The 11,405-nt window shown below is 36.4% G+C and overlaps 1 protein-coding gene across 2 annotated transcripts; it reads right to left on the bottom strand.

Annotated features, from left to right (window-relative positions):
- Positions 1–1,159: 1,159 nt before the first annotated feature.
- Positions 1,160–10,940, bottom strand: LOC143631088 (nuclear-pore anchor-like). 2 transcript variants are annotated; one of them, XM_077099936.1, is made up of 5 exons: positions 10,517–10,940; positions 2,410–8,047; positions 2,280–2,332; positions 1,518–1,605; positions 1,160–1,426 (listed from the first exon to the last, which is right to left on the bottom strand). In XM_077099936.1, exons 1-3 carry the CDS (start codon positions 10,820–10,822, stop codon positions 2,325–2,327), a joined length of 5,952 nt encoding a protein of 1,983 aa, XP_076956051.1. In that variant the 5' UTR covers positions 10,823–10,940; the 3' UTR covers positions 1,160–1,426; positions 1,518–1,605; positions 2,280–2,324. The 2 variants fall into 2 exon arrangements, with proteins under 2 accessions (XP_076956051.1, XP_076956052.1); XM_077099937.1 differs by lacking the exons at positions 1,160–1,426; positions 1,518–1,605; positions 2,280–2,332 and having other exon boundaries at positions 2,402–8,047.
- Between the last annotated feature and the right edge of the window lie 465 nt (positions 10,941–11,405).

Here is an 11,405-nt window from a genome sequence, read left to right on the forward strand (position 1 = left end):
TTTCTCGGCGAAGATTAGACCAAATTTGACCATAAAGGTCAAAGGGCAGAATTGCAATTTTTCAATAATATTGCTGATTAAAAAGTTGATATGATATTTGAACATCATTTCTTGAAAAGTTGAAATGATATTTGTGATCAGGATTTATCTACATGTCATGAAAGAAATGATATTTGAACATCATTTCTTGAAAATTTTGAAATGATATTTGTGATCAGGATTTATCTACATGTCATGTAATGATAGTGTTTTCGGTACACCGTAACATGTAGCATTATTGATATGTGATTATAAAGGGCTACATGCTAAGCAAATTTTAATACACGTGTTTAATACGACTTGATCATGATGTTAGAACCACTCGTACTATTATTTTTGAAATAAAATAAACAAACATAAAACTAATTATGGTGATCTTTATTATTATGTATATCAAAAACCATTTACGTGTCTGTCTCTATAATTTTCCTATTCATCAAAATCTATTTTTTCAACCGCACATGTATGTACTCAATGTCTCCCTGATACTTGTTAATATTATTGATCATTATTATTTAGGGAATCATATAATGATTGTAAATACCTTTCACCACTATATTTTATGCATTAATCTAATTAGTCAATCAATCATACCCAGTAAAATCCCACCGACAGCAGAGCTATAGGTAGGGTCTGGGGCATTAATCTAATTAGTAATTAGGCTAATTACATAGTTGGTGAACTTAGCTTAAAATGATTAGATGGAACAAGTAATAATGCACAAGAGACATGCTTCCACTTTCGCAGTTTTGCGAAGGGAATAAGTATCATTTCCTCTCCAACCCACGACCACAATGTTTGACGGTGGCACTGCCATTAGCACCTGTTTTCTTGAGCTAATTCCTTATCGTTTTCAATGATTACATGTAACATGACACCTTATCATTGGCTACTTGTATGAACGGTTCGTATTTAAGTTGGTTGTTGATAGTTCTTAACTCCCTATGATTGCTGCAAATTGATCCAAGAGTGTTTTAAACATGTGTATATTTTAGTGCAAACAGAAAACTGATACACATACGCCTAATATGCGTTGCAAATACACATGTTGTGTATGCTAACTGATGACAATGAACACAAACGTTCGGGACAAAAAAAACAGAAATGACTTGTAAATACCAACTTAGGCTCTTCAAATATTAAACACCAAAACACACATGGTAAAAACAAACCATGCACTCTCTTACCCAAACATGATCACTGGGTCACATGTAGGTAAGTGATAACATCCACCTTCAAGACAGGAAAACGTACTAAATGCACTAGTGCAGTCGAAAACTCAAATACAACTAAATCATCCGGTCTGTTGATATATCATAAAAAAAGATTAATTTAAATATCAAATTCCATAACTTCAAGATTGACCATTATATTCATCCAAAACTTCCTGCAATAAAAGAATTGGAATTAATTATCGATATGATAATATGTATATGCGAGACAACGAAATGAAATGAAATTGATCTTCTAAGACAAACCTTCATATCCAGCTCTACAAGACTTTGATTACCAACAATAGCTTATTTAGCTTTCTGCATTCCGAATACTAATCAAACTATCCACAACCTACACACCAAAATAATATATAATAGACAAGGCAGGTAAGATATTCAAAGGTAAATCTAAGAAGTCTGTACAACCGTAAAGAATGAATTTAATTATTTTCTTTTAAGCAAAAAATAGAAAAGAAAAAAACCAGCAGGCGGGATAAGAGGTTGACGTACATTTACAAAAAGAAAACATTTTGAAGAGATTCTTACTAATTGATATTAAAGCTAGTAAGATAGGTTTACCCGGCTTAAACTTTGAGTAAAAAGAACATTCACAAAAGTTTAAAGATACTTTAATAAGTATAGAATGGTGTTTAACTGTGTTATAAACTATAACTCATTCTGAAACTTTAATCCAATCATCTTTTAACTATTGCAAAAGTTCTAGTTACCCTAACAGTAACAGGTAAGCCTACCTCATGAACTTCAAAGCCTCACTAGTCAAAATCTTTTCAAAATTTCTTCTTTTTGTAAATCTACATCAACCTCAAGATTAAGCTTTTCAACTTCATCCGAAACAGCTTATAGTGTTTGTTTGCATACATACATAACAGTCCAAAAAATAGAGACATTATAGCTAAAATCAAACTGGTCAAACATGTTGAATGGCTCATCAGGTGTATTTTAACACATAAATCATCCTAAAACGCTTAATTTAAAACCTCAGATTATTATTTCGAGAGTAACTACCTGACAATAAAAAGATGGAGATCAACATCAGGTATAGGCGCCACATCACATTCCTACAAGCATAAAAAAAGTCAACACGTCAGTTAACTGCTCTATGAAACTATAAATTTTTTTAACAAACATCACATACCCTGAGAACCAGGTGTTTGACCACCACGACCAGTACGTCCACCACGAGTTCTCCCGCGCAGAACGACCCGTCCACGGCCCCTGGTGGCAGGTGGCAAAGGTTGTTGTCCCTGTCCCGCCAGTCTCCGCAGAGCCCTCTGTCTCGCTCTCTCATTCAAATTTATAGTGGTGGACCCCGTATCAACAACAGGTTCTTCCTGTGTGGCCCCTGTTGATGTAACCACACTATCTTGATTTCCAACACTCTGTGATGGTTCAGCAGTAACAGAAGTGTTTACAGGTTTCTCATTTACAGGAGGAACTATAACAGCAGTTGTTACGGTTACAGGAGCAGTAACAGTAACAGGATCAATGGTAGCCTCTTCAGCAGTGGACCCTGCTTCATCATTTCCGTCATTAATTACCTGCTTATCTATTGAACTTTCAGGAGTTGTTTCTTCCGGTTCTATTTCACCTTCTTCATTTTTGTCTTCATTATCCTCCATTGGTAACAATGGAGAACTCACCTCCAAATCACCTAGGGTTTCTTCAATCATATCCTCTTCAACTGGCATAGTTGAAGGTGAAGGTGAAGGCGACCTAATCGGATCCGTTTCTTGGCCAACAACAGTAACAGAATCAGTAACCATTTCACCCTCCTCAGGCTCACTTCCTCCTTCTGCTACAGGCTGCAATGGTGCGTGCTCCGCCTCACTAACCTTAACTTGGTCTTCACTTTCAGTTTTGTTCACATTCTCTTCACCAAAAACATCACTTTCCTCAACCACCTGATCTTCACCACCTGCCTCAACCTCCTCGTCTTTTCCAGTATTATCATCCTCTTCAGTTACAGTTTCAGGAGGCTCACCACCCTCCTGTGGTTGTTCTGAGCCTTTAGATTTCTTAACTTGAGGCGGTGCCACGTCAGCGGCGCTGATGTCACTCACATGTGATCCCTCTGAAGTAGAGGGACGTTTGCGTGCAGATGACGTGGCATTAACATCAACCACACCAACCGCTTCTGACATATCCACATCACGCTTTGGTTGCTCGGGTTTTACAATACGAGGCCGGACTAACCTCCGTGCGACTTTACGCGGTTCGACTTTCTGTTTTGATGCGACCGGCGGCTTTGCACTCTCCCCTACCACTGGCATAGTAGTAGTAACCGCCTCGCTTGTGGTGGTTACTGGTGGTGTGTCTGTAGCAGTTACAACTCCAAATTCAGGGGTTAAATTATGTGCTACCTGTTCAATGTTTTCCACAGCGGCAAGGCAGGCGGCTGCCACGTCATCAAACATATCACCATCAGTTTTCAGCTTTTCAACTTCGTCTAATAAGTTTTTCAATGCTTGTTTATGTTTCTCCAACTCGTCTGCCAGCTTTGACCGTTCCTCACCGATACCCTTTTCAGTTTTTTGGTTCTTTGACTTTTCAACACGAACTTCATCTTTTCCCTTTTTAACCTCGTCTCTTAACCGATCCACTGTTTTCTCCAACATTTGTATCCTTGTATCTTTTTCTTCTTTTTCTTTTGACTCATCTCTTAATTTCTCAACTGTGTTTTCAAGCATTTGAATTCTTGCATCTTTTTCTGCTTGTTCACCCGAACTGTCTACATTGGTTCTCTTCACTTGGTTAGAATCAACTAACTCTTTAGAAAGTTCTTGATTCTTCTTAGATGTTTCCTCTTTCTCTTTCGCCAAATTATCACACCTCCGTTTTAACGATAAAATAATCCTCTTCTGTTTCTCAACTTCTGATTTTAACAAACTCTCAGTTTGCACAATATTGTTTATTTTCAACTCCCGTTCATCTATTTCCACTTTGCTTCTTGCAAGATCGGTCTCCAACCGTACGATTACATCTTGCTTTTCAGACATAAGTTTCTTAACCTCCTCTAACTGTCCATCTTTATCTGACAACTTCACGTTTATCTGTTGATAATCAGTTCGGATTCGAACGTATTCTTCAAGATCCACATCTTTAAACCGTTCAAGCAGCTCGGTTACTCTTGTTTCTAAATCTTTCTTGTCTTTCTTTAGCATTTCTATCTCTCTCTTACACACTTCCACCTCGTTTTGCCTTTCAACCACCAAAACGTTTAAACTCTCGACTTCAGTTTTAGCATTACAGTTTTTTTGACGAAGCTTTTGACACTCTTCAAAATTATGGCGGTTTTCTTCTCGAAGCTGTACATTACTTTCCCTCAGCAAATTCATTTCTCTAACTTGAACCTGTAACGCTTTAAACTCGTCCTCTGTAAAATGAACCGATCGAGAATTTTCTCGCTCAGTGCGAAGTAATGCTTGAGCTTCTGATTCGGCCTTCATGGCACTTTCAAGCTGTGACTGTAACCGTAGCTTTTCCTGCTTTAACAAAGAGATCTCAGTTTCTGCTATCTCTTTTGACCGCCTTAAATACTTAACCACGTTTTGTAATCCACCATCATCCGAAGACTGTTCACCCGAACCGTGACTCTTTTCCGCCAGCTTAATGTGTAACGCCTCGAGTTGATCGAGCAAGATTTTGTTTTGTTCATTAATTTCATTAAACCTTTTCTCTGCTTTATCTTTGGAATCCTCTAGAACCATTTTTTCAGTCTCCCACTTGCTCTTTAGCTCATCATTTTCGGTTTTAAGAATGTCGGATAGGCGTTGGAGTTCAGTCGCTTTCTCCTTAACTGATGCTAATTCTTGTGATGTTTTGGTCAACTCTTGAATCGTTTCAGACTGCAAAATAACCTGTCTTTCATAATTATCTTGAGAAGTACGCCATTTTTTATGTTCACTTTCCAAATCATCTTTCATGGCGGTTAATTGTGACTCTAAAGCTTCGATACTCAATGATTTTGCAGTTAATTCTTCTTTTAACTTAGAAATTTCAGACCATGAAGAAGCTAGAGCTTGTTCTTGTGATACAGCAGCTGAAGCTGCTTCATGTGCCTTTGAGTTATAACCATCTTGAAGCTGACTAATCTGTTCTTTCAACGACACAATTTCATCTTCCAATGATTTTTTCATGTTTTCGGCCTCGGTTTTAAACTGTTTGTGCCGAGTTTCCATTTCCTTCAGCGCAGCTTCGTTCACCTGTGCTAATCGCTTATACTGCAACATGTGTTCTTTATCAGATTGAGACTCTGATCTCAATTTCTCAATCTGTTCCTTCAACACTGAGATTTCGTCAGTAGTTGATAAGACAAGGGCATTCTCGTCATTTCCCACAACACCTTTCATTTTCTCTAACTTGGATAAACGCTCTTCAGCAGCAGAAGCACGAGCATTAGCATCAGAAACCGAGCGTAAAGCATCGACTAATTCTTTCCCCATCTCTTCAATTCTTTGCATGGACGATCGCATAGCTGATTCGTGCTCCAGTGTGAGCTGGCGAATATTATCACGTTCTTGTTGAAGCTCTTTTTTAGCCTCAGCCCAATCCCGTTCAGTTCTTTTCACATAATCTTCTTGGCTCATACGGTGAGCACTTCTAGATTCTTCTTTCACTTCTTCAGCACTCTGAATTGTATTCAAAGTAGCCTGCAATTGATGAACACGTTCTGACATAACACGCACCTCCTCAAACGCTCGTTTTTCAGAATTCACTAATATCTCCTTCTCACGTTTCAAAACCGATACCTCCATGTTTAACTTGCGTGACAGGTCTTCTGCAATATGCAAAGATTCAGAAGCTTCGCGAATCTTTTTTTGATAATCAACCACCAATTGTGAAAACCCAACATTTCTTGCAATAACACCATTCATTTCCTCCCGTTGACGGTCAAAATCTTTCATAAATCTTTCAAGTTTCTCATGAGCAAAAGTCGCCTCTAAAGCTGACTTGTCACGTTGTGACTTTAATGTAATGATCTCGCTTCTTAACCCTGTTGTCTCTTCTTCTAGAAGCTTCATACGTTCATAAGCTTGTTCTAATGCTCGTTTTGAAGAAGCGTCTAAAGAGCTTACAATGAGTGGAACATTGTTTCGTATGTCAACCGGTTCGGGATCTGAAGATTGAATTTGAAGAACGTGGCGTTTATGTTCTTCTTCATATAATCTTTTGTACATTGCAACAGATGTATGAAGTGATTCAATCATTTGTGCTTGTTCTTCTGCTCTAGCCAATACTGCATCAACTTTAGAAGCGGTTTCTTTAGAATGCTTTTGAAACTCCTTTCCAAAATTCTCCTTTAACTCGGTTTCTTTTGTTTCAATCTGCTCGGTAAGAAGGCGAACTAGACCACGAAGCTGTACATTTTGCTCGACTAATCCGTTAATATCCTTAAAAGTCAACATTCGGTCAGAGAAAACATCATCAGAATCCAAACCAACATCCATCTGGCCTTCAACAGAATCATAATTACCAGATCCACCACGAAGTTGTATGTCCCGACATTCTTTTAATAAAATCGTCACCTGTTTTTGTAAATCAATGTTTTCCTTTTGAGCTATATTGTAGTCGCGCTCATGTTTTTTTAACTCAGCCTTTAACTCCTGAACGGTTCTCTCAAGAACGGTTTGTTCAGAGAGTGAATGCTGCAGTTTCTCATTTAGTGTATCGTATGCTTCAACCATTCTTTCGTGTTCCGCTCGTTCATCTAATATAACCTCGGCTTTCTCTTCGATTTCATGCAAAACACGTTCCAGAATCGATTGTGAGTGTTTTCTTCCCAATTGCTCGTGTCTCAAAGCATCTACCGCTTCTTGGTATTTTTCATACATTTTTACTAAACTCCAACCATCACGAAGAAGAGAAGCAGCTAATGCTGTCCCTGAAATGCCTGATGGAACACTCGGAACAAGCATTAAATTATTGTTATTATCATCATCTTTGTTAATACGGTCTCCGTATGTTTTTGTGCTATAACTGCCCATCTGCAAAAGATTAAGCTGGTCTGAATTCCTGTAATTTTCCAATTCTGCTTCATACTTTTCAAGTTTTTCTTTTAATTGTAAAACTTCGTTTTCGAGTTGTATTCTAGTAGATGTTTCTTTATCAAGTTTTTCTTTATAATCGTTTTCAACTTGACTCGCGTGTGTCTCAAGAGCCTTAATAACGCCTTCAAGCTCGTTAGCCTTCTTGGACAACTCATCTGAATTCTCTTTGTAGAGTTCAACGAGTTTGTTTACAGTTGACAGCTCAGCAGACAGCTGTTCTTCAGTCGCTGCAGCCATATCTTTAGATGAACAGAGTTCATTCTGTAAAGCTTCAATCTTTGACTCAAGTTCCTTGATTTTATCATCTTTCCACTTTAATGTGTTACACGTGTCATTGTGTTTTCTTTCAAGATCTTCAAGCTTGGATGACATATCCGCCTCTAGTTCATTATGTGTCTTTCTTAGCTCCAAAAGACTGTTGACTTTAGCGGTCAACTCGTCATTAAGCCAAAGATTGTGTCTATCGACCAACTCTTTTTCTTGAGTCAACCGAGCCAAAGAAGCATGGATGCGTGCGTGCTCGGTCTCCAATTCACTAATCCGTGATTCCTTGGACGAAATAGTGTCGGTCAAAGAAACAATTTTGTCAAGATAACCCTTGATGCTAGAATTCTTCTCGTTAATCTCCAAATCCTTATGCTCGGTCAGCTGCAGCAGTTGACTTTTTGACTTTTGAAGCTTGGAAACTTCCAGCAACAGACGCTCAATATCCCCATCTTTGCCAATCTAACAAAAAAATAACCCAATTAATTATAATATTTATTGAAAAAACGGATTTCAGCGACATTCCAGTTGCAGTTTCAAAAGTACTTCAAGAAAATACATGAATAACACATTACTTAATTTGAACAACAATTTACTAACTTATTTTGCCAGTTGTACCATTTATCCCTATATCTACGTCTAAAAAACATGAAACTTTTGGGTGTCCATAATCACATAACAGTACAAATCGCAGAAATCTAATTGAAAAGGTGAACTTCTTAGTAAAGCGGTAAAGCCAGTTAAATGAATGCAATTGAAAACATCATCTAACAAGGAAACATAATGAGCAAATCATTGTACCATCTATTCCTATATTTACATCTAGAAAACAAGCAGCCAAGTACAGTTAAAAAAGTGAACTTCTCAGTAACCAATTACAATGATTACAATCGAAACATCATTCAGCAGGAAACCATGATGAACAAATCAGATATGAAACCATCTATCCGTATAATTACATATAGAAAACAATTATTTTTGAGTGTTCATGATCACATAACTGTACAAGCAGCCGAATTCAATTAGAAAAGGTAAACCTTCTCAGTAAAATTAATTACAATGGTTGCAAAATATCTAGCAGAAAAACATGATGAACAAATCAATAATGCAATTGTACCATCTATCCTAAAGTTATATTCAGAAAACAAAACCTTTTTCCCACTAAAACCAATTATAATGGTTGCAATTAAAACATCATCAAGCAGGTAAACATAATAAACAAATAAAACCACAATTAAATAAATAAAATATTACATCTACAATAATGCAATTGTGCCATCTATCCCTAGGTTTACATCTAGAAAAAGAATTACTTTGGAGTGTTAATGATCACATAAGCAAGTAGCCAAATTCAAATAGAAACAGTGAACATCTCAACAAAATCAATTAGAACTTTCACAACGAAAACATCATCTAGCAGGAAAACATGATAAATCATTTAAAAAATGCAACTGCACCATCTATTCCTATAGTTACCTCTAAAATAAAAACAAAAACTTACAATGTTCAAGATCATATAGCACTACATGCAGCCAAATTCAGCCAAATCAATTAAAAAGGTTGTACCATCTATCCCTAAATTTACATAACATTAAAAACAGCCAAACTCAGTAAAATCAATTATAGTGGTTGCAATTAAAACATCATCTAGTAGGTAATCATAATGAGCAAATAAAAACACAAAAAAAAAAGAAATATTACATCTAGAATAATGCAATTGTACCATCTAGCAGGAAAACATGGTGAACAAATCAATAACGCTGAGTGTACCATTTACCCCTAAAGTTACATGAAGTAAGCAAAACCTTTTTTCCCACTAAAACCAATTAAAACAGTTGCAATTATAACATCATCTAGCAAGTAAACATAATAAGCAAACAAAAACACAAATAAACAAAAGAAAGATTACAGATTAGAGGTGAATTTGGTGCTTTTCGGCTTGAATCTGAGCGACTTCCGATACACGTTCTTCTAAATTAAAATGTGTGTGTGTGTGTACAATTACTTGTAAAAATGTGTATGTATATGTATATAAAATTGAAAACTATATATAAAAATTCCAATCCGACTAATCTCAACTAATCCCAATTAATCGCCAGTCTCCACCCACCGCCCGACTAGCAACTTCTGCAACACTGCCTAAACTTACATCTATAAAAAGAATTACTTTTGAGTGTTCATGATCACATAAACAAGAAGCAAAATCAACTAGAACTGTCACACTGAAAAACATTATCTAGCAGAAAAACATGATGAATCAATAAAAAATGCAACTGCACGACCTATCCCTAGAGTTACCTCTAAAACAAAAACTTACAAACTTCAAGATCACATAACACTACAAGCAGCCAACTTCAGCCAAATCAATTAAAATGGCTGCATGAATTAATCAATAATGCAACTGCACCATCTATCCCTAGAGTTGCATCTAAAAAACACAAAAAACTTGGTATCACATAACACTACAAGCAGCCAAATTCAACAGAATCAATTAAAATGGTTGCACTTAAACCATCATCTAGCTGGTAAACATAATAAGAGAATAAATAAAAGAACCATTACATATTGTAGATAAATTTGATGCTTTTCAGCTTGAATATAACCGACTTCCGATACACGTTTTTCTAAATTAAAATGCGTGTGTATGCATGTGTAAATATATAAACTACTTATAAAAACATGTGTATATTGAAATTACATACAGAAATGTGCATATATATATAAATTACATATAAAAATGTGTGTGCATATAAAACCGAAAACTACATATAATAATTCCAATCCGGTTAATCCCGACCAATCCCGATTAATTGCCGCCCTACTAGCGACGTCTACAACACTGCCTAAAGTTACATCCAATTAAAACGGTTGCAATTAAAACATCATATAGCAAGTAAACATAATAAGCAAACAAATAAATAAAAATATTACAGATTGAAGATGAATCTGATGCATTTCGGCTTGAATCTGAGCGACTTCCGAAACACGGTGTTCTAAATCAGCACAAAGTCTCGAGTTATCCGATTGAATCGTAACGAATTCGGCTTTAAGCGAAACATACTTCTGTTCCAGAAGCGAACAGGTTTGTTCGGCCGTAATAGACGCAGCATCGTATTGAGCCTTTTGAGTCTCGAGTTGATTGTAGAGGTTTTGGATGTAAGCGTCGGCTTTCTGAGAGATTAGTGATGGATCGCCGGAGCACCGGGCGTATTCTTCGTCGGAGAGAAACAACGGCATGGCTTCCGGTGGAGATTGAATAGTGAAACCCTAACCCTAGAAATGAATATTATTATTATTTGGGGATTTTGGAGGGAGAGATGAGGCTTTGAAGGATATGAGAATATGAGATGTGGAAACTATTTTAAGACGGTTTGTGTTTAAAAAGACTTGAAGGTTCAGTTCGGTTCAGTTTGAATGAGATGATAAGATTCGGGTTAATTGGTTTCAGTTATCAGGGTAATCGGTGTTCGGGATTTGAAATACATATCGGAATGCATGCTTTACGATGTAACTTAGCATGTTATTCATTAGATGATAAGTATAAATGTCAAATATAAAACTCCTAATGTGATCATTCGTTCAAACTCATGCAGTAAATACGTTATATTAACTAAAAAAATGTCAGATAAATTAAGGAAAAACTCAAAGCTAAAGGATTTTAACAGATAATATAAACTAGAAGTAAAACGTTAAATCGTCATTTCACAACAAAAATAAAAAGAATCATACACACACATAAAAAAGACTTTTCTTCTAATTATGTAAGTAATACATTTTTTTAATGTACCTGAAGAAACGTGGATCGACTCACTGGTAGACG

This window comes from Bidens hawaiensis, unplaced genomic scaffold (genome assembly GCF_021521415.1).
Source record: "Bidens hawaiensis isolate Kalapana, Puna unplaced genomic scaffold, B.hawaiensis_p1.1 tig00005935_1, whole genome shotgun sequence".
Taxonomy (NCBI): Eukaryota; Viridiplantae; Streptophyta; class Magnoliopsida; order Asterales; family Asteraceae; genus Bidens; species Bidens hawaiensis.

Coding starts and splice junctions, on each gene's coding strand:
- LOC143631088 (XM_077099936.1), bottom strand. CDS start 10,822: ATGCCGTTGTTTCTCTCCGACGAAGAATACGCCCGGTGCTCCGGCGAT. Junction 8,048..10,516: donor ATCAGATTCATCTTCAATCT/GTAATATTTTTA, acceptor TTTTTTTGTTAG/ATTGGCAAAGATGGGGATAT.